Below are 23092 nucleotides of genomic sequence, written 5' to 3'. Positions count from 1 at the left end.
GCAGGCGGGCAGAGCTGTGGTGGCTGCCAGGGCATGGTGCTGAGAAGGACCAGGCCCCAACCTAAGCGTCAAGGCAGGTAGTAAGACTGATGGGTGCTATCAGTGGGGCCTGGTGAGCGGGGTAAGGACAGGCTGACGATGCCACCCGGGAAGGGCCTGCCGTGGGTTCAGGAGGGCCGGGCACGGCCGGCTCAGGGCCATCTCCGCAGGAGGGCTGGCTGTGCGTGGTGCTAGGACGCTCACCTGGCCTAGGACAGGAAGGTGCGCACACGGCTTCGGACGGGGGCTCTGCAGATGGGGCACAGCTGCAGGCTGGGGGCACACTCAGTACAGACCAGGTGGCCGCATGGCACAAAGACGATGGACACGGCACGGTCCAGGCACACCTTGCACGTCCTCTCCTCCTGCAGCCGCCGCAGCTGCTCCTCCACGTCCCTGGCTCCTGGGGGCTCAAGAACCCACCACCCGCTCTGGGCCTGGGCTGGACTGGCTCCCCCTAGGAGGACAGGCCTGCAAAGTGTCCCCGCACCCTGGCCCCCGCCCTCTGCGACCCGTGGAAGATTGGCGTTACCCAGCCCTCCAGGTGCCATCACCCCTCCCCTGCCCTGGCCCCCACCCCAGGGGGTCCCGGGCCTGCACCTGGCTCCTGGGCGCTTTCAGACTGGACCTCTCTTCTGGGTGTGGGCAGCTCAGGGTCCCCAGGGGCAGGGACTGTGGACAGTTAGGATGGACTTGAGGCCTAGCTCCCAAGGGGAAGCCAGGCCGGCCCAGAGACAGGTCCGCAGCCTGTGGGGTCCAGTTCTGGCCAGGAGTGGAGGGACTGCAGAGTACCCCCGCTCCCGACACTTCTTCCCACCCCTCCCACAGCATAACAGGATCCAAAGGCTTCCTGGAGGGGCCACCAGAGAGCCTGCCCCTTGTCCAAGGCCCTCTGCACATCCAGCCCATCTGGCAGTGGCTGCAGACACTGTGTGCTGGGCACTGTTGGGGGTGGTGCGGCGAGGGGCGATAGGCTGTGCCCAGGGGGTGAGCTGGGAGAGAAGCAGAATGGGGACCTGGCACTGGCAGAGGCCCCTGCTGCCGCGAGCCACCTCACACAGCACAGCCCCCATGAAGCCAACCCAGGCAGCAGCCTCACACCCGGTCATGTGCCCGTCACTCTCCCTGCTGTCTGGCAGGGTGGGGACACCCAGTGGCCTTGGCCAAGCACAGGCTGCAGGTGCCCAAGGAGTCAGTAGGGTGTTGGCTCTCACCGGAGGGGGCCACAGGGGCTGCATCTTCCGGTTCTTCCCACGGGTCCTGGAAGGAGCCAGAGACCGTCGGTGCCTTGGGGAAATAGGAGGGGCAGGACCCCACTGCCGCCCGGAGCCCCGAGGGGAGGTGGCGCTCACCCAGGAGCCCAGCAGCTGAGAGTGAGTCTCCTGCACACTGTGGACAAAGTCTCTTCCTTTTGACTGGAGCAGGAACTGGCAGCTGCAGATGCCCCACAGATGTAGGTTGGGGTTCAGGGCCCCCACCGTCCGCTTCAAGCCCTTGGATCCCCAGGGGTTGGGGTTGGGCCCCCTCCTCCCGCCGCCCTGCAGTGCCCATGGGCATGGGCGAGGAGGGCTGCCTTGGAGACACCTCCGTGGGGCTTCAGGGTAGTCCCACAGGAGAGGCACTTCTGCCCCCAGCAGCCCTTCCGAACAGGGGCCCTCACAGGAAAAGTGGGTGCCTGCCGGCCGGAAGCACCATCCACAGAGGGGCCTCCCCAGTGCCCTGTGGGGCCAGGGAGGCAAAGCAGGCCTGGTGTTGGGTCGACAGAGCCCTTTGGGGCCCACCCCTGACCCGTGATCAGACCCGGGGCCCCACGGGGACAGCTGGTACCTGGGGAACCACTTGGCATGTTCCGTCCAGGGGTCGTCCCCGCGCTTCCAGCTCTGCAGGCCCCCGTAGCAGAAGAAGCACCTCACCTTGTCCTGCTGGCCTGGGGTGCAGAGAGATGCTGGCCCCAGCCAGGCCCCACCCAGCCCCCCTGCCCCCCGGTGCGTCCTTCCAAGGCTGCGAGAGCTTCAACTGGAGGGGAGCTCCCAGGTGGCAACAGAGAGGAGGGGGTGGGCAGGGGGCTGGGTGGGGGAGGACACTTGCACCTCACTAGCATCAAAGGTGAAAAGGGGACAAGGGTGTCTGGGGTGCCGGCCAGGATGGGCGAGAACGTTCAGGAAAGGACTGAGCTGGCATTTGCATTGTTCCCAGAGTGAGCAGTGGGGGCCCCCCAGGGCCTGGCACATCTATAGCCCTGAGGCTTCAGGAGCCAGAAGGGCCCCTCCCCAGGTCTCTGCTTCCCCAAGATGAGTCCCAGCGAGAGGAAGAAGGGAGGCTGCCCTAGAAGGCCAGTCTGGGGCCAGGCTTGGTTTTAGGAACTCATGCCTCCCTTTGGGGGTGGGGGATCCTTCCTCACTCTACCTCCTGACGGCCCCGTCCCCTCATCGGCAGGCATGCGATATGTCACCTGCCACTGACATCACAGGTTTGGGCTGCATCAGGCACTGGACCTCGACCAGCCCCAAAGACCCTGGCTCTGCACCTGCCATGCCTCCTGCCTGACCTTCACCTGCTGAGCCTTGGACCTCCAGGGAGTTGGGTGAGCCAGGCCTGCCCCTTCACACCACGACTCCTGACTGTCCCAGCCACTGTCCCCCCCGACCAGCTGTCTTAAGTTGGTCCAGCCTTACCAGGATGGTGCCCCCCCAGAGCCCACTGCTGACAATGACCTTGGCTGTGCCAGTACTCATAAAGCCCTCAGTGGGCCCTGCTGCCCTGTCCTTCAGCCCGGAAGTGGCAGAGCTGGGACCTGAACTCAGGTCTGACCACATGGTCCCCAGCTGTAGGGCCGAGGAGCGGGCCCAGGCCAAGACGAGGATAGGTACTCCGGGGACTTGATTTAGTCGGGGAAGACCAGACAGTGGCTGCAGGTTGGGTCCTGAAGAAATTCCCCACAGGCTGAGCTGCCAGGACCTTCCGGCTGACCACGCCTGCCTTGGTCACCCTGATCCTGTTCCTTAAACATCTCCTCCCGCCGTGCAGACCAGCAGCGGGACGGTGAGGGCCCCAGGCAATGTCAGCCCCACCCACTTCTATCACAAAAAGGTACTTGCGCACCAAGCTGGTGGCCTCCACAGCTGAGACCCCCAGACCATGGCCAGAGGCAGCCCCTCCTCATGTCCCACAGTCTGACACACTTGGCCAGCAGAGACTCCGGGAGAGCGTGTCAGGCAGGAGCGCATGGGCACTGAAGGGCTTGCAGGACTACTGCTCCATCATCCGGCCAGTCCCTTCCTGTTGGGGGATGGATGCTACGGAGGAGGCAGAGCCCTGGGCTGGAAGGGTCCAGAATCGTGCCCAGGCCCACAGCAGGAAGGCCCCCCCGCCCGGGACTGACCTGTGTGGAAGAAGCCGGCAGCGGCCAGCAGCTCGGGTGGCACCCCAGCCGTCAGCGGCCAGTCATAGAAGGAGGCCAGACGCAGCTCTTCAGAGCCCATGCCGGGGAAGGCAGGCCCCCTGGGCGACATGGCCCCGGCGCCCTCCTCCTCTTCCTCCTCTGCCAGGGGCCGCAGCTGGCCCAGGATCTGCCCATCCACATGGTCCCAGGCTCTGCAGGTGTCCAGGCCTAGGGCAGGGCTGCCCAGAGAGCGGGGTCCACAGCGCTCCCGCGCGGGACCGTCACCAGCTGCCCAGCGGCACAGCTGTGGTCCATGCTGCAGGCACTTGGCACTGTCTTCAGGCCCCATGGAGGGAACACTGGCTCTGACCAGGTCTGCAGCAGAAATGGGGGCTGATGGCCAGTCCCAGAATATGCCCAGCTGGCCCTTCTGGAGCTCCTGACCTCCGGGCTCACCCCGGGGACAGCAGGGATAGGCATAGGCCGGCCACCAGACACCCTGGGAGGGGAGTATCCCAGGGCCCACCACTTTCTGGAACGGGCCAGGGTGGCCTCTGGGGTCACATGCTCTGTGCAGCGGGGGCGTGTCATGGGGCCCCTGGCAGGGTTGTGGATCCTGCTGATGGCACGTGGGCAGGCAGTGTCTCTTTGAACAAGACGGGAAGGAACTGAGCGTGGAGACCCCTCCCAGGGCTGTGGGGGAGGGGCTGGGGAGCTGGAGATGAAGGTTCCAGGGTCAGGCGCCCAGGGCAGCCTCTGGAAGCAGAGAAGGCCCAAGTAAAGACAGATGGGCTGCGCAGCCCGTCCAGGCAGGGGCCGTGACCCCCCACCTTGCAGGGGTGACGCTGGACTCACAGGGGCCTAGTGCTTCGTCATGCAGAGCAGGGAGGCAGGTCACCCGGGTGTTCTCTGAAACATCCCTCAGCTCCAAGGGGCCTCCGCAGGTCTGGGAGCAGCTCTTGTCCTCAGGCCATGAAGATCAGAGCAGACAGAAGGGCCTGAGCTGCCCTACCCTCCCCTCCCCCTTCCCCCTTCCTCTTCCTCCTTCCTCTCCTTCCACCTCCCTTTCCCCTTCTCCCTCCTCCCTCTTTCCCTCCTTCCCCCCACCTCCCCTCACTTCCCCACGTCTCCCTCCACCTCCTCCTTCTCCCTCCACTTCCCTCCATACCAGCCTCCCCAAGTAGCCAAGGGAGAGGCGCTGATGTCCCCAGAAGAGGAGCATTCAGTGTTGGCCCCGGAATCGGAGCTCCTGAGTCTGCTGTGACCCCGACTGCCAGTCCAAACTCCACAGCTGTGCCATGCTGCTAAACCCCACAGTGAGGGAACGGGGAGGAGGACTTAACCCTAGAGAAGCCGGGGGCACAACAGGAACCCCAGGGACAGCTGGATGGGGCCCAGGCTTCAACGCCCCCCGACCCCTGACTGAACCCTCAACCCTAGCAGACCCAGCTCATCCACCTAGCTGGCCCTAAAGGCCCCCTGTCATCCTTCAGCCACTCTCCGCTGCTGTTCTGTCCTGGATGGGAGCGTGCAGGCTCACAGGGTTTGGAAGAATAAAGAGGAGTCGCACACTGCAGGCCTTTGGTTGCCACGGGGAGTGCAGGCGGGCAGGACAGGGTCAGCTGCAGTGAAAACCGTCCCTGAGCTCGCCTGGAAGCCTGGCCCGCTCACTTTCCACTGCTGAGCCGCATAGACCCGCTGCTGCCCACCACACTTTCACACCCGCCCCTGCTCCTCCTACTCACGGCGGGGGCTGGGGCTGCACCCGCCCTCCCAGGAGGCCTCTGGTGACTTGTTCTGGTCATACTCAGGCCAGTGTTGCCGGGCCCCAGCGAGACCCCCAACCCTTTCCTATCCAAGGCCCAGAGCCACCTCGTTTCCTGCAGAAATCAAAGTGAAGGGTGTGGCTCTTAAGGCCTCTGGGGTGTCTCCAGGCCCTGCTGAGGACACAGCACAGAAGCCAGGGCTGCCGGGGGCAGAGGGAGAGGCACCAGGAAGCTCAGGGACATAGGAGGGGAGGGCTGTGTCTATCGGGAAAGGGCCTGGGCGCCGGAGAAGGAGTCAGGCTAGACACAAAGTAGAACTTCCCAACGTGTTTTCTGGGATGATCTCGGGGTACCACGCCTTCGCCCCCTCTCTGTCCTCCAGTGCCCCCTCAGCACAGTGGTTACCTTTGGTCACTTCAGCAACACCCCGGGTGTGGGCTTGGGGCCCTTTCAGGGAAACGCGGGCCTCAAGCTGGGTGGATTTTGCTGCCTGGTTCCCAGTCCACCCGCAGTGCACCCGGGAGGTGGGACGAGGGGTCACTATCTCCAGCCTGCTCTTTCCAGGGGAGGGACACATGCAGCACCCAGGTTTGCTCGGAATCCTCAAGCTGGGCACCCTCTGAGGTGGGCAGGCAGCAGGGGTGGCCTCTCCCAGGCCACTGCCATGGCCTTTTATGGGACCCTCTCTTCCCACTGCTTGGGGCTGGGAGAGGAGACAAGATTGGTGTCACTCCTGGAAATGGAAGGAAAGGCCCTGCAGCTCACTGGGGAGTTCGGGGTAGCTGGGCCATAGGCCGAGCCCCGCTCCTCTGGTGGGATCGCCCCCTGAGGTCCTGTGCACCTCCAAACCCAGTGGGTGATCTCCACACGCATCCCAGCGCATGGCTGTGCAGAGAGCTGCCGAGGGGCGCTCAGCCTCTTTGCTGTGCGCGGCCAGCCCAAAATTCTCAAAACAAGGAGTATCCATATGTTGCTTATTTAATTAAATAAAAAGAAATAAGGAGCTAAAATTAACGGTCACGTGCCTATTCCAGAAGTGTGGGGAATACTGAGAGTACAAAGAAAGTAAAGTTCCCTGTCGGAGCCGTCCCTGTGGGTGCTGGGCGTGTGTGTCTGGATTTGGCAGTTGCCCTGCAGCTTTGCGGGGGAGGGGGCGGGTGCATGGAGACCTCTAGGCTTCTTTGCAATTCTGTGCATCTACAATGATTTCCAAATAAAAGATGGGAAAACCCATGCGCCTTCTCCCCACTGAGTGGCAAGCACTGCTGTGACTATTTTGCTGTTTTCTTCCAAACGTACCCTAAACATCTTTATTTGCTATTTGCCCATTTTGCAAAATGAATAAACATCTGTCAGTACCTAGGAGGGCTCCCCGTGATGCCCCCGGGTCCCTGTGAGTCTTTCCAATTAAGTCTCCCAGGTAAGAAGACGTCAGATGGGGAGCCATGGGGAGAGGCCTCCAGGTCAGTGAGAAAGGAAGCCCTGGGCCCATCAGGGACTCCCAGAAGCCCCAAGACCCCGCAGCGACTGGGATTTGCAGCTAAGGAGATGCTGGTCTCCCTGCAAGATTCGGAACCAGCAGGAGTTTGAGGAGAATATCCCCAAATTGAGGCCCCCACAGTGCTCGTGAGGACTAGCCTATTAAGGCAGGAAAAGAGGACCGTCGTCAGGGCTGGGCTCAGCATTCTCCACCAACAGCTCCCACCTCCTCCGAAGCCACCCAGCCATCCGAGAAAGTCCACGCCTGAAACTGCGTGTGGGTGCCACACGCATGAGCCCTGCTCTACTCCAAGAAGCCTGGGGCTGGGGCCACGTGGGCAGATAGGTGGACCCGCTGGGCACATTCCTATTCCTGTGCAGAGATGGGGGTGTCAGGAGGGGCCTCCAGAAAAAAAAAAATCTCCCCCAGGGCTGATGCCTGACCTTTCACCACCAGAGCCTCAGAGTCTCTTCCTGTTAACTTTTCCTCTGGGAATGCTTTGTGAGTCATTAACACTTTAGTATAAACAAGACTCAACTTTCTCAGAAAGAAGGCAGTGGGGTTTTTAGAGAGGGATGGGACAGGGATGGGATTAGCCTGGGATAAGAGGGCTGAGTCAGAGCCTGTGGAGGTCCAAATGCTCTGACCAGAAGGTGAAACTGTTAGTCATGTGAACCAGAGCAGCTCCATGTTGAACAGGAGCTGGGTAAAATGAGGCTGAGACCTACTGGGCTGCATTCCCAGGCGGTGAAGCCGTTTTAAGTCACAGAATGACACAGGAGGTCGGCACAAAATACAGGTCATAAAGACATTGCTGATAAAACAGGTTGCAGTAAAGAAGTGACAAAAACCCACGGAAACCAAGACAGTCACGAGAGTGACCTCTGGTCATCCTCACTGCTACTGTAGTCCCAGCTACTCAGGAGGCTGAGGCAGGAGAATGGTGTGAACCTGGGAGGCAGAGCTTGCAGTGAGCCGAGATCACGCCACTACACTCCAGCCTGGGAGACAGCGAGTCTCTGTCTCAAAAAAAAAAAAAAAAAAAAAAAAAAATGTAGCTGGGCACAGTGGTGCACAACTGTGGTCCCAGCTACTCAGGAGGCTGAGGCGGCAGGATTACGTGAGCCCAGGAGTTCAAGGCTGCAGTGAATTATTGATATGAGTGGTGGGCAGGGAAGTGCTGGGTAGAGGAGGGCATGGTCCGTGGCTGGGACTCCACCCACAGGCCTGTGCCCACGGACCTAGGTGAGGACTGACACACCCTGCCTTCATGTCCAAATGTTGCATTTCCCAAGACCACCCTGCCCTGCCACGCCCCCATCCTGTGCCTATAGAAACTCCAAGACCTAGTGGGCAGGAACCCAAGCACTGGACATGGAGAGGAACCCATCGGCAGAACACACAAGCGGCTGGATGGCGAGAGGCCGTCGGGGGGAGCACACCGGCAGAAGAGCACGCTGAGACCCCGGCAGGCCATCGGCTGGTGGAATGATGCAGAGTTTGGCTGGGGTGGTCGGAGGAGAGCCCAGGCTGCTGAGAGGCCTGACTCCAGGGGAAAACCATCTCCCTTCTGGCTCCCCCATCTGCTGAGAGCTGCTTCCACGCAATCAAACTTTGCACTCATTCTCCAAGCCCACGTGTGATCCGATTCTTCCGGTACAGCAAGAACCCCGGGATACAGGCCTCTGTCCTTGTGGTAAGGCACAGGCCTAATTGAGCTGGTTAACACAAGCCGCCTACAGACAGCTAAACTAAGAGAGTGCCCTGTAGCACATGCCCACTGGGGCTTCAGCTATCAACATTCACCCCTAGAAGCTGCCGTGGGGCTCCCTGCCCGTCGATATGCTCCCCTAGGGGTTTGAGCAGGGGGCACCAAAGAAGCAAGCCAGTCCCCCATTGCATGCCCGGCGAGGGGACAAGGGAATCTTTGCCATTTCACTATGATTCTGCCCTTGAACTCCAGCGTGGGACCCTGTCTCAAAAAACAAACAAAAAAACACCAAACCAACACCAAACAACAGCAACAACAAACCCCAGCCCCAGATTCCTCTGGGAGATAGATTTGAGGTTCCCTCCCAGCAACTTCTTCAGTGACCCTATGATTAACCCCTTCTCTGCTGCAGCCCAGCATCTCAGCATACAGACTTGACGTGTGTGCATTGGCAGCAAACTATCATGGTTACAAAGAGACAACTGGGGCTGGGAAGGAAGAGGGTTTCCCTCCAGCTGTAGCAGGAGGAGTCGTAGACAGAATTCCTGACGCTGGATTGTGGAAGGAAAGAGCTGTATTCAGCTGGGAGCATCGGCAGACTCACATCCTAGAGATCGAGCTCTCCAAATAAGTAATTCCTGTCCCTTGTAAGGGCTCACAACTCTAAAGGGGCTGTGCGGGGGGCGGGGGTCGTGAACGATTGAGCAAGTGAGGGGTACATGACTGGGGGCTGCACACACCAGTAATCAGAACAAAACAGAACAGAACGGGGAGTTTCATAATGCTTTTTTACATACTGTCTGGAATCTATAGATAGCACAAGCGGTGAGGTCAGGAGTTGAATTTTAACACCAGGCCCGAAATGTGGCGCCCCGTTGTCTACGATTTTTTTATTTTTCACTTCTGCCTATTCTTTTAACTTCTACTTTTTCAGCAAAGAAGAAATTAAGTATAAGGCAATATAAGGAGTGGTCTCCTCTCTGACAGCTAGATGTCAGCTTGCTTTGGGATTCCCTGGGATGGTCCCAACCAGGACAGTGTACCAAGCCCTGTGCTAAGGCCATCACCCACATTCCTTCAGTGATCTCCTCAGTTACCCTTTGAGATGGGCGCAGAGCTTATTTCAGAGGTGAGGAAACCGAGGCTCAGAGAGGGGCACAATGAGTTGGCTGAGAGCAGAGATGCAGACCCAGGAAGCCTGTCCAGGGAGGCAGCGGCCGTCGCTGCGGGGGGAGACACGTTCCCCATGCGTGGGGTGGGGCCGCAGGAAGGCGATGGCCTGAGAACCTCCCGGGAGGCCGGTGCTCCTGTGCCCTTCCTCATCAGGGAGGCGCGATGGGGAGTGTGGACGGTTCTTTTGATGGGGCGTGAATGATCATCAGCGAGAACAGAGGGACTCCAGAGACAGGAATTAACTTGTAAATGATTCCCTTTGGAATTCGAGTGATCTCTAGAGGAGACATTATCTGGGGGACAAGTCTGTCCAGGTGAGGCTGCATCGCTGCTGCCCTCTTTTCTGAGGTTTTGGGGAAGGGGTGGAAGGCGACTGCTTTCCCGTGGTGGGGCCGGCCCTAAGGCAGAAAAGGGAAAATCACAGCAGGGCCTCTTCCAGCATCTGCTGCCCTTAAGTGGCCTCTGATTTAAAGCAGTGAGTAAGCCAGGGCACCATATGTGAGCCAAAAATAAAATTCCAAGCCTGCAGTTGACTGAATGGACCCCCCTCTTGGCCAAGGGTACTCAAAGAAACCTGAAAAACGAGTTCAGGCTATGAGAGGAAGGTGGGGACCAGACAGGTCCCATTAGACCCTCCTCCTTTTGGAGTTCAGGAACAACTGACCAGCATTAACATTAAAACGGAGCTCTTAAGCCTGACAAAACAGGCCAGGCACAGTGGCTCACGCCTGTAATCCCAGCCCTTTGGAAGGCTGAGGCCAGAGGATCTCCTGAGCTCAGGAGTTCAAGACCAGTCTAGGCAACATAACGAGACCTCATCTCTCAAAACAAAACAAAACAAATCAGCCAGGCGTGGTGGTGTGTACCTGTGGTCCCAGCTACTCAGGAGGTAGAGGCAGGAGGATAGCTTGAGCCAGAAAGGCCCAGGCTGCACTGAGCTGGGCCACTCAACCCCAGCCAGGATGACAGAAGGAGATCCTGTCTCCAAAAAAAAAAAAAAAAAAAACTGACTAAACAGACTGTAAGATCCCAAATGCCAGCCTGACTCTGGCATAACATCACATGACAAACAAGGAAAGAAAAATATTTTATCCACAAATACGTGTATTTGTCATAGTTCGAAAAGGCCCTATTGGCTGGGCGTGGTGGCTCACGCCTGTAATGCCAGCACTCTGGGAGACTGAGGCGGGTGGATTGCCTGAGTTCAGGAGTTCAAGACCAGCCTGGGCAACACGGTGAAACCCTGTCTCTACTAAAAATACAGAAACTTAGCCGGGGGTGGCAGCATGTGCCTGTAATCCCAGCTACTCGGGAGGCTGAGGCAGGAGAATTGCTAGAACCTGGGAGGCAGAGGTTTCAGTGAGTTGAGATCGCACCACTGCACTCCAGCCTGGGCGACAGAGTGAGACTCCATCAAAAAAAAAAAAGAAAAAAGAAAAAAGAATCAAGACCACTGTTGGCCGGGCGCGGTGGCTCACGCCTATAATCCCAGCACTTTGGGAGGCTAAGGCAGGCAGATCACCTGAGGTTGGGAGTTCGAGACCAGCCTGACCAACATGGAGAAACCCTGTCTTTACTAAAGGTACAAAATTAGCCAGGCATGTGGTGTATGGCTGTAATCCCACACATTTGGGAGGCTGAGGCAGGGGAATTGCTTGAACCCAGGAGGCAGAGGTTGTGGTGAGCCCAGATCACGCCATTGCACTCCAGCCTGGGCAACAAGGGTGAAATTCCATCTAAAAAAAAAAGAGAAAAAGAGAAAAAAGAAGAAAAGGCCCTGCAAAGCCATCTTGTGTGGGGGAAAATTTGTGTCTGTAAGGAATCTCTGTTAACATAACTAGCTCTTTCCCCTTCTGGGCCCTCCCAATCCTAAAGAGGTTACCTGAGAGTCCAGCACCTTCTAAAGGTCTACATAGCAAACATTTGCCATCTATTGTCTTTAAGGACAGACACCTATGGGACTTCATCTTCGTAGTAAGAACCTTGGTGTCCACAACCCCTTATCTTTTTTTTTTTTTTTGAGATGGAGTCTCACTCTGTCGCCCAGGCTGGAGTGCAGTGGCCGGATCTCAGCTCACTGCAAGCTCCGCCTCCCGGGTTTACGCCATTCTCCTGCCTCAGCCTCCCAAGTAGCTGGGACTACAGGCGCCCGCCACCTCGCCCGGTTAGTTTTTTGTATTTTTGAGTAGAAACGGGGTTTCACCGTGTTAGCCAGCATGGTCTCCATCTCCTGACCTTGTGATCCACCCGCCTTGACCTCCCAAAGTGCTGGGATTACAGGCTTGAGCCACCACGCCTGGCCCACAACCCCTTATCTTAACCCAGATGCTCCTTCCTATTGGTCTTTAGATAATAACTTAACTCTTCAACCCAGTGCCAATCAGAAGATCTTTGGATCCACAATGCACCCAGGACCCGTAAGTCCTCATCTGGGAACCATAAGCCCCCACCTAGGACCCGTAAGGCCCCATCTATGATCTGAAAAGTCCCCATCTAGAACCCGCAAGGCTCCCACCCAGAACCTGTAAGGCCCCCATCTATGACCTGTAAGCCCCCAACTAGGACCCATAAGGCCCCACCCCCTGCTTTGAGTCGTTCTGCCTTCCTGAGCCTGAGCAACTCGCAGCTCACATGTACTAATTGATGCCGATGTCTCCCTAAAAGGTATAAAACCAAGCTGTCACCCAACCACCGGGGACACATGTGCTCAGGACATAAAGAGACTGTGCCTCAGGCCATGTCACTGGTATTAGGCTCAGAATAAACCTCTTTAAATATTGTACAGAGTTTGGCTCTTTTTGTCACACGTATTTTAAGGTGAAAATCTCTGGGCTCCTTCACCACCCTAGCCTGCTGTGGCATAGCCATGCCCCACACCCAGATCTGCTTGACGAGGGCCTGGGATCGAGGGGCCTTGGGGGCCTGGTGTGGCACTGCAGGGACCCCAGGTTTCCTTCCCCACCTTTCATTGCCCACGTCCTGCTTTGAGATCTGTTTGCGGGAGTAGAATGTTGGGGCGGGGTCCAGCCTGCCCCCATCCGTGGGCCCCACAGCCACTGTGTCTGGGCCCCCCACCCGTGGGCCCCACAGTCACTGCATCCGGGCCCTCCGGTCCCGGCAGTCTTGGGATTCTGGGTCAGTGGCTGCAATGAAAGGCTGGGCTTGTGGTTTCAGTCACAGGAGGCCAGGTCCTGCCCGCCTCCGGGCTGTGCCGGCTGGAATGAGGCTGGACCTGGAGCCCAGATAAGCTGAGGAGGAGGAGGAAAAGGGTGGGAGGGAGGAGGAGAAGCTCCAATTTCTGTCCAGGCCTCAGGCCTGGGTTCCCAGGAAGTTCAGCAGGTATGTGCTGGGCAAGGCGGGCCGGTAACCCCTGAGACGGGCAACCCTCCTGCACCCAGCCCCACTCCTGCTGAGAGAACCCTGAGAGCCCTCGCCAGTCCCCTCCTCCCCAGCTTGGGGGGCCAGAGCCTGCCAGCACTGGAGCAACCTCCCCGTGGCCACAGAGCAAGCACTTCAGGTGACCCAGGGATCTGGACAAGCGTATCAGAGGCCCACAGGAGGGGCTTCCAGCTTCTGAGGCTGGCAACGGCATTAAGAAGCTCAAAGTGAGACAGGCAGGCTGGCTACTTTCCTGTTTTCAGATGGTCTGGAGGGGCCGGGCGCGGTGACTCACACCTGTAATCCCAGCACTTTCGAAGGCTGAGGCAGATGGATCACTTGAGGCAGAGGTTTGGGGTCAGCCCTGGCCAACATGGGTGATCCCATCTCTACTAAAAAATTAGCTGGGCGTGGTGGTACCCATGCCTGTAATCCTGGGGAGTCTAGCAGAGGTGGGAGAATGGCAGGGACACGGTGAGTCAGCACCACTGCACTCCAGCCCTGGGCAACAGAAGCGAGACTCCATCTCAAAACAAAGGGCGGTCACGGTGGCTCCGCTGCATAATCCAGCACTTTGGGAGGCCAAGGTAGGCGGATCACCTGAGTTGGGAGTTTGAGACCAGCCTGACCAACAGGAGAAACCCGTTCTACTAAAAATACAAAATTAGCAGGCGTGGTGGTGCCGCGCCTGTAACTGCTGCCAGGAGGAGGCTGAAGGCAGAGGCTCAGCTTGAACCGAGAGCCTTGGTGTGGTGTGAGGCTGAGATCTGCGCCATTGCACTCCAGCCTGGGCAACAAAACCGAAATTCCGTTTGAAACAAAAACAAACTAACTTCCGGGACGTTTGGTCGGCTCTGACACAAGAAAAAATTAAACTAAAGCCAGTCATGTGAAGCGAGAAGCTGCCTTTCTTTTGTTCCTAAGCGAGGTAGTTACAGATAATACAGGTGAAGCAGCTCTCTCTTTTTTTTTTTTTTTTTTTTTGAGGCCGGAGTCTGGCTCGCCCAGGCTGGAGTGCAGTGGCCAAGATCTCCATCCTGCAAGCTCCGCCTCTCCAGTTCACGCCATTCTCCTGCCTCAGCCTCCCAAGTAGCTGGGACCACAGGCGCCCGCCACCTCGGCTAATTTTGTGTGTTTTAGTAGAGCGGGGTTTGCCCGTGTGCTCAGGATAGTCTCCCGTCTCCCTGACCTTGTGATCCGCTCCGTCTCGGCCTCCCAAAATGCTGGGACAGGCTGAGCCACAGCGCATTCCCGGGGCAGATCTCGCTCTGCACGCCCAGGCTGGAGTGCGGATCTCAGCTCACTGCAAGCTCAGCCTCCTGGGTTCAGCCATTCTCCTGCCTCAGCCTCCCGAGTAGCTGGGGGTGCCTAGGCCGCCTGCCGCCGGCTGGATTTTTTAGTAAGTGAGGGTTTCCACCCGAGGTCTTTCAGGATGGATAGTCTCGATCTCTGACTTTCGTGATCCGCCCATCTCGGCCTCCAATTCATGAGACACAAAAACCCGAGCATACTGTCTGACAAGCATCTATCTCTACAGGAGACGTTCACCTTATTTTATGCAAGTGCAGGTTTCCGAGCGTGAGAGGCACACACAGCTGACGATTCCCCTGCCTGCTCCTCTTCTGTTGCAGCATGTGATTACCAAGGCCTCCCTCTTGCCCCTCCACCTGCTTTCCCCCCTTTAAATGGTGCAGCCCTCAAACACATCTTTGGAGAAAGGCAGAGACCACAGACTGTTTCTATGGCTCCACGTGCTTTTCTTCTGGGCATGGCCTCAACCTTGGCAAAATAAACTTCCTGATCGACTGAGCCCTCCTACCTCTCATGTTTTTCGGTTTACAGCCCCCTCCCCGAGTCTTAGGTGGAGCTCTCCAGAGCACACCCCAAAACAAAATTGAGCAGTAGGTATGTTCCTGAGGGGTCACTGTCCTGGGCACCCCCCTGAGGGCCTCCCAGAGCCCAGAGGCTCCCCAGGTGTCCTGCCACGGGGCCAGCATCCTGGCATGAGTCCATCCCTCTGGGCTTTGGCTGCGGTGAGCGCTGGCTCCCAGCCAGGGGCTATAGAGCCACAGGCAGAGCAAGAGGCCAGCAGGGAGCGTGCTGAGAAGACCAGCGTAGGCCCAGGGCAGGTTCCACCATGGGCTTCTCCCCACCTGCTGGACTGGGCTGGGCTGGATGCTGACCTGACTATGGGTCTCAGTCTGGATGGTCAACATTCCTCAGTGCGGCTGCAGCTGTCTGGACCGCACCTCCCATGGCTGCGCCCCCACTTGGGTCCATTAGTCTGATTTATTTCCCTGGCAAGCCTGGCCCAGGTCTGTGGGGGGCAGGGGTGGGGAGAAGCTTATTCAGTACAGCTGAGTCTGGCTCCTTCCTGCACGTTCCCAAGCCCCTGTGGCTTGTGAAGCTGAGCTGAGAGGCCACCTAAGGCCAAGGATGGACAGAAGGCCTGTCTTGATGGGGAGGGCGGGAAGATGAGAGCAGCAGGCCTCTGTTCCCACAATCCTGCAGAGCCCAGACATCCACCGGCCAGCCCTGCTGTCTGTGAGCTTCTGGGCATCATTTGAAAACATGAGATGCTCCATCTCTGGCCCCAGATTCCAGCCTGGGAATCCAGGAGTTGGAGTCAGCTTTAGGAAAGGCTAGATCAGGGAGCTCTGGGGCCACAGGGAGGACTCTGGAGAGGGAAGTGGAAGCAAGAGGCTGCAAGAGGCTAACTGGACACTTCACTCCCCAACTCCACATACAGAGTGAGTGGGGCCAGTGAGCACTCCCCAGCTCCACGCAGCAGTGAGCAGGGTGGGTGAGCAGGTCTTAGGAGTCTGCCGACCTCGTTGAGTGTTAGGCACACGTGGAGCCATCAGGCTCACCTGGAAGTTTCAGACTCAACCAGAGGCCTCCTGGACATGCAGGTCACCAACTCCACCCCAGACTACTTCAATTTGTCTGTTGGGGGCGGGTGGGGGGCAGGGGGGTAGACATGTGTGTTAATTAAAGCTTTCTGGGAGTGTGGAGGACCAGCGTTGAGTATCACTGCCTGGAGTCTGAGCTTGGCTGTCAAAGACATTGGCCACTAGCTGCGTGTGTCCACTGGAATTTAATTAAATAAAACTGAAAGTGCAGTTCCTCAATTTCAAGGGTTCAATAGCAGCACCTGCTGGACACAGCAGCCCACAAGTTACAGAATGCCCACCAGGTGGGGTGAGCCCCTCTGGCACTGCCTTCCACATGCTGCCTCCCAGCTGGGGAAACTGAGGCAGGTCCCTGGGGAGCTGGGAGGTGAGCGCCAAGGATCTAACTCCTGATTCAGAGCTCCCTCTGCTGGACAGAAAGGAGGTGACAGCACAGAGGTGACACCAGGGGCCTTGGAGCTGTCTCTGCAGACAAGTGATGACCCGGTGGTCCCACGTGTCCCCAGGGTGAGCACAAGATTGTGAGGAGCCACACGAGGCTTTGGAGAGGAGGTGAAGCAGGCGACTTCAGGCAGAGGGAAAAGCATGGCCCTAGGGGATGTGGCTGGCATCCTGGGAACTGTAGGAAGATGGGGGTGCAGAGGTGTGTGGGGCTAGTGCATGGGGACCTGGAGCCCCTGGTCCAAGAGGGGCTGGGAACCAGGGAGGCATCTGAGCAGGGCTGGGTTTTGGGCAGTCCCTGGACTGTCCAGACACCCTCCTCTGTGGAACTGTGGGCCAGGCCTGAGGTTCATATGTTATGCTTGTGCCTGTGGTCAGGAGGCTCAGCCTCAGGTGACAGAAACTCAAAGCTAAAAATGAAATGCATTGGTTCACCCAACCAAAAGCACAGAAGTGGACCATTTCAGACTCGGCTGGATCCTGGCGTTCAAGCATCTTCATTCACTTGCTTCTCCCTCTCCGGGCTGGCATCATTTCCAGGCAGGGGCGGCCGCTGACAGGTGCAGTGCTCACAGCTCAGCACTGCCAGGGAGAATGCATCCCATTCCAGAATTCCAGCCTCTGTCCTGGACGGGTGCTCACAGGCTCCAGTCAGGCCAGGTGAGGCATCCACCCCCGAACCACAGGGGCTGAGGAGGGGACGCCCTGAAAGAATATCAGGAATGTGGTCACTCGACTGAAGGGAGCTGCGTGCTGGGCAGGCCAGCAGGGTCACCCAAGACAACTAGCATGCCATGTGGAAGGGTGCGGGAGTCCAGGTGGCCTCCCCGTCCTGGGACAGGTGCTCCGCTGGGGAGAGGCTGCTGTTTGCAAGGGCAGATGAAGGCGGCAGCGTCTTTTGCTAGCGCAATACTCAACACCCAGCACACCGCCCTGTAGCACTGCCCAACCCCAGGTCCTGTTCTCTAGAGCCAGCCCTGCCCACTCTCATTCCTGCCCCACCTGGGGCCCTCCCCAGGAAGCTGGCCCAGGTAGATGCAGCCACTGTGGGGCCTCCATTTCTGGGACACCTGCAGTAGCTGTGAAGTCGGAGCCTGCAGGTACCTATCTATGTCACCTGATCATGTTGACTCCTCTCTGGTGTGGTTTCCTCCCTGCTTTCTAGCCAGTCATCCCCATGGTCCCCCGCTTTGAAGACCTCTGGTAGAGTTCCAGAGTCCTGGTGGCGTCCAGGGACTGCTCTGGTGTCTTTCAGATCCTATGAGGGCCGGCCTCACAGGATGTGACCCAAGTGGCCCCACACCCAGAGAGTGCTGTAGTCACCATCTTGATATTAACACTTTTGTCTTTGAATTTGTGTTTTGTGAGTGCTGTCTGATGACATGGTGGCATGTGCCCGCACTTAGGGTCTGGGAGCCTGGCTTGGCACAACCCTCCTCCCCTCACCCCCAGGAATGGCGTTTGGCACCCAGTGACCCCTGCCAACCTTCATCCCAGCAGGGACCTGGGTGTGGGCACAGAGGGGTCAGGGGCATGGCCCATGCACGGAGCCACAGGGACAGGTTCAGGTGCCTGTGACAGTTTCCCCTCCCCCTGCCCAACAGCACATGACGTCAAATAACAAATAAAAACACCATTGCAGGTGCAGAGAGGGGCGCTGGAAGGAAGGAAAGAGTCTTCTCTTGCTGTTTGAACAAGGGCCCTGAGTTTTCATCTTGCCCTGCTGGGATCCCGCCTGGCCGCCAGGTGAGGCCTCTCCTCACCAGAGCAGAGCCCAGTAGGCACCTCTCGTGGCAGAGCCTGCGTCGTCTCACTGCTGAGGGTGGCCCCGGAGGCCGGTGGTGAAGAAGTGCAATGCAGGCCTGCAATCCCTGCAGTCCCTGCAATCCCTGCCGTCTGCGGCGACTGCGATGGGCAAAGCACGCTCACATCTGCTCCCTGAGCCTCCACCTTGGGGTCAACGCTCTGGAGACATCGGCCCCAGAGCACCTGACACTGGTATTTACAGGCAGATGACAGTTCTCTGTGGTGGGAAAAGAGGCTCTTGGCCAAGTGGAGTCGATACAGCCCCATTTCAACTCCTGGAAAAGCAGGGAGGGAGCTGAGGCCTGGAGACGAGCAGGACCGGGGCTGGCAGCTTCACTGTTCAGGCTGGGCGGCTGGGCCCTGGGGTATGCCACGCCGACGGAGCAGGGTCAAGGACAGGGCAGGTGCCAGGGCTCAGGAGCAGGTGAAAGCTCAGGGAGCTGCCAAAGTAACTATGTGGCCTGGGCAATTTTATTAACTTCTCAGAGGCTTAGCTGCTCCAGCAACCCAGAGCTGCTCTAACTCCTTCGGCTCTCTAGATGCAACGCAGAGCTTCCTTCCACCTGCTGAGCTGCCTTCCCAGCACCCACTCTCGGCAGCGGACATGGGGTCCCTCCTCAGGGACCTGACCTTCCAGTGGGCAGGCAGGTGCTGCTGTGTCCTGCCTCCTGTTGTCCATCCACCGGGGACACCTTGCCCACTGCCTGCCTCCTCAGTTAGCGAATGCCTGCCTATCCTGAGTCTCTGGGCTCCTCTCTGTCCCACCTCCATCACAGCTCAGATCCACAGTGACCCATCTACCTCTGCCTCTTATCTGAGTTGCAGGAGCAGCACCTGGCCTGTTCCATCCCCATGTGTGGAGGACAGCAAGTACTCAGTGGAGCTAGACGAACCTTTGCGGGGCTATGGAAGGTCCCAGCACCAGGAGCTCTGCCGGGGAGGGCCACCTCATGCCCCCGCGCCCCACACACATAGTAAGTATGTGCTAAGTTCACACTTGCGCGGCAAATGGTCCAATGAAACTTACAGACACGAGGCTTGAAAACTGTAAAGTGCTGTGCATGATGGGAGGCATGTCAGCGCACTCCACGTCAGCTCATTCCATGTCAGTGCACTCAGCACTCAGCACTCCACACACTCCCGCGTCGGTGCTCAAAGGCAGGGAGGCAGGAGGAACCAAGATAGCAGGAGCTGGTTTCATGGAGGACAAAGGCAACCTGAGGGGTGAGTGGGGAGGCACGGAGAGGCCTGCCGACTGGGCATGAGCCCAGGGTTGAGCTGGCCGGGGGAGATGACCGGAGACAGAATCCGTGGAGAAGGCAGCTGCATGAGTGGCTGGTGCCCATCAAGACAGATGGGTGTCTTCATTGAGAGTCCCCAGAGGGCAGCTGCAGGGTGAGCTGTGTCCAGCATTCAGGAGAGTTTAGTTCAGCAGGGATCATCTTGAATTTAAGACCTCAGCATTTGAGCCTCCGCAGCTCAGAAACCTCCTCTTAACACGGGGTTTTTCATTTTAGCACCTCCTTGGGGGCCATCTGGCAACATGAGCAAAAAGGCCAGTGTAAGCACCTTTGGACCCGGTGACCCTGGGCAGAGCCTCCTGTCAAGTGTCTTCTGCGTGTGCATGTGTGTTGGGGCGAGACCCTCACCCGGAAGAGCTGGAGCCAGCCTCCCTGGAGAGGGAGGTGGGGCAGAGTGGGTGTGATACTCGAAGCAGCACCGTGAATCCCCAAAATGGAACGTGAGTGAGATGCAAGGGCAGACAGTGAGACAGAACTGCTTGCACACACACAGTGACATCTGGGAGGCTCCCTCTGTGAGGGGTTTGGGGGGGGTGGTTTTTGCTTCCCACCTTATATCCTTATGCAGTGCAAAGATAAGCTTTTTTTTTGAGCGGTCTCCCATCCTATAACTCAGGCTGGAGTGCAGTGCTTGGTCCTCTCCAGCTCTGGCTGCACGCCTCCTGGAGTTCGCCATTCTCCTGCCTCAGCCTCGGTAGCTGGGACTACAGAAGCCCGCTCGCCCGGCTAGTTTTTGTACTTTTAGTAGAGGCAGGGGTTTCACCGTGTTAGCCAGGATGGTCTGTCTCCCCGACTTGTGATCCAGCCCGCCTCGGCCTCCCCAAAAGTGCTGGGATTACAGGCAGCCTACATACAGCACAGATAACACTCGCCTATATGACTTTGAAATAAATAAAGACCCAAACCTTCTTAATGCTAGTCATGTTTAGACAATCCCATACCACTTGGGGGTGCTGCCGGGAGGGGTGCTGCCGGGAGGGGGTGCTGCTGGGAGGGGGTGCTGCCGGGAGGCGGTGCTGCTGGGAGGGGGTGCTTCTAGGAAGGGGTCTTGGAGGAGCAACAGGTTCTCTGAGCAAGAAGGCTCCCGTCTGAAGGCAGACAGCCCACAGGGGATGGGCTCTTGTCTGTCATTGAGGGCACAGGCTTAGAAACGGCAGACATTGTCTCAAGACCACTGGGCCACCCAGAGAAGTGGCCAAAGCCCTCTGACCCGTTTCCATCCATGACATGAGGAGCTGTCCGCTCCCCGTGAGGGAGAAACAGTTGGCCCCTGATATTCGGTGGTGGGTTACATCCCTTTTCCTGGCCAAGAGCTGGGCTGGGATGTGAGCCTGGGCAGACTGGGCAGTGCATGTGGCCCTCCAAGGTTACAGGAAGCTCAACTGCTGGCTTCTTGTGACACCCTCCCAGGTCCTCAGGCCTGGCCAAGGTAAAAGCATTCCCCCCAGGGCTGGCCTAGGGACCTCAGCCTCCCCTACTGGTGCCACAGTCTCTGCATTCAAGTCACTTTAGGGCCCTGTTCCCGCCAACCTGACCTGTCCTGCCCCTGGGAAGCCCTCAGTCTCCTTCTGTCAGGGTCAGCATGGAGCCTTCTGGAGTTCAGGGCAAAAGCCGGGGTGGGTCCGGGCAGTGGCTGTGGGATCCTGTCAGCCTCTTCCCTGGCCAGTGGGACTAGGCTGGCATGGTGGTGCCTCCTCAGGCCTCACTGTGGGGGCCTCTCCTTCCATCTACACTTGTGAGTAGCACCCACTCAGCCCCAGGAGTCACCTTCCAAAATCTCTCCATAGGCATCACTGTGAGGCCTCCCCAGTGATCTCTGTAGTGAGCTGGAGCGCACCCCCAAAACTCATGTCCACCTGGTACCTGTGTGACTTTATTTAGAAATAGGTTCTTTGCAGATATAATCACGTGACGATGAGGTGGTCCTCGACTAGGGTGGGTTCTAAATCCAGATGGGTGTCCTTATAAGAGACACAGGCACAGAGAAAAAGGCCATGAGGCGCCGGAGGTGAGGAGGAAAGACCAGGAAGGGCTGCTGGCCTCCACCGAAGGCTGGAGGAGGCTAGGATCCTCCCTGAGGGCCCCGGAAGGAGCCCACACCTCCACTTCGGCCCAGCGATACTGATCTGGGACTTCTGGCCTCCAGAACTGGGAGAGAATACATTGCCGTTATTTTAAGCCCCCCAGTTCCTGGTACTTTGTTAAGACAGCTCCAGGAAACGGAAACACCCCCACGGTCCTGCATTGCTGGCACTCAGCCATCTGAGAAGGCCCCTAAGCTCGGAGTGGCCACTTCCTGCAGGGCCAGTGCTGCCTCCTGTGACTGGCTGGGCATTTGTGGGTGAAGGCAGCAGGTAACAGCCAGTGTTAATAGAGTCCCGGCCTGACGCCAAGTGCTGCACGTCCAGTTTCTTCCGCACACTCATCCTGTGAGAGGGGAGTAATTACCCCACCAGTGAGGAGGAAAGGAGGCCTGAGGCTGAAGGCCCTGTAACTGGCTGTGAGGCTCTGAACTCCAGTGGTGACCACTGTACCATCCTGGCCGAGAGATGGGAGCTGGGGGAGAAGACAGACAGGGGCTCTGACCACCCAGACACTCCCTTGCTGCAGTCAGGGCTGCCAAGCAGTTCAGCGTCCTGGGAAGCAGGCACTCAGGCCCTGCGTAGGATGCGCAGGCCTTATCACATAGAGGCAGGTGGCAGAGTGCCCCCAGGAATCCCGCTGGCCCTACAATCCCCACACATCTTCTCCATGTCTGCTCCCATCCGGGAAATGTGCTGTTCATTTTCAGATCTACCCCAAATGCACAGATTTCATCCCGGCCTGAGGTGCCTGCCCACGGCCAAAGCATATCAAAGTCCCAGTGGATCCAGATTTATCCTCAGGGCACCAGACATCCCTGAGCTCTGTTCCAGGGAAACGTGCCCAGTCTGCTTTCCCCAGCTTTAGGCGAGGCGGGGCCCCAGGGAGGCCTGGTGATGAGCAACTTGGAGCAGCAGTCCTCTCTGTGGCTGACTGGCCCACTGGGGGCCGTTTCCACCTCCTCCTGCAGCAGTGTGAGAGGCTGTCTGCTGCCCCACTGATGAGGATGTCCAGGCTTGGAGCCGTCTTGGGACTCCATTGCCGTCCCTGCTGTCACTGTCCGTCCTGCCTAGCACATCTGTCCGGGTCCACTTTGTGGAAAACACTCCTTTGACGTCAGAATGCCTGACACCCCATTCCAGGTCTTTCTCCTTCAGCGGGACCCAGATCCAGGCCATGTGAAGATGTTACACCTGCCAGAGCTGGAAAGAAAAATATCAACCTCAAAGCCTCTGTAGGGAGTTAGCCACAAGGGTGGCAGGATTGGACACTGGCGGCAGGGAGCGAAATTCAACGCCTGACCAGAAGGGCGTCCAGACTGGGGATGCAGAGGGGTTAGGAACTGAGAACTGGGCTCTCTTTCCACAGATGCAGCTAAGAAGGTGCTGTCCATCCTCGAACAAAGACCAGAATTCCCCTGGCCCGGCCTAGGCTGCGGCACAGAGCACTACCGTCTCTTTTCCTCCTGGTGATGAAATCGGGGTTAAGAATCTAATATGCGAACTTCGTTATAAGCCGGCAAGCCTCTTGCAGGTTCGGAGGTACATCCACAGAACAGCTGACCTTCGGGACCAGGCCCCGGGCTCCGCTGCTGCTGAAGGCCAGGGCTGCAAAGCGAACA

At 58.1% G+C, this 23092-nt stretch overlaps 1 protein-coding gene across 1 annotated transcript; it reads right to left on the bottom strand.

Moving 5' to 3' along the window:
- Nucleotides 1-248: 248 nt before the first annotated feature.
- On the bottom strand, nucleotides 249-3953 carry BIRC7 (baculoviral IAP repeat containing 7). The gene is made up of 6 exons (XM_031656906.1): nucleotides 3422-3953; nucleotides 1867-1966; nucleotides 1392-1473; nucleotides 1254-1299; nucleotides 640-711; nucleotides 249-496 (listed from the first exon to the last, which is right to left on the bottom strand). Exons 1-6 carry the CDS (start codon nucleotides 3768-3770, stop codon nucleotides 249-251), a joined length of 897 nt encoding a protein of 298 aa, XP_031512766.1. The 5' UTR covers nucleotides 3771-3953.
- Nucleotides 3954-23092: the final 19139 nt, after the last annotated feature.

Source organism: Papio anubis, chromosome 16 (assembly GCF_008728515.1).
Source record: "Papio anubis isolate 15944 chromosome 16, Panubis1.0, whole genome shotgun sequence".
Lineage (NCBI taxonomy): Eukaryota > Metazoa > Chordata > Mammalia > Primates > Cercopithecidae > Papio > Papio anubis.
Note: the sequence above shows the minus strand (reverse complement) of the source record. Positions and strands in the feature narration are given on the sequence as shown.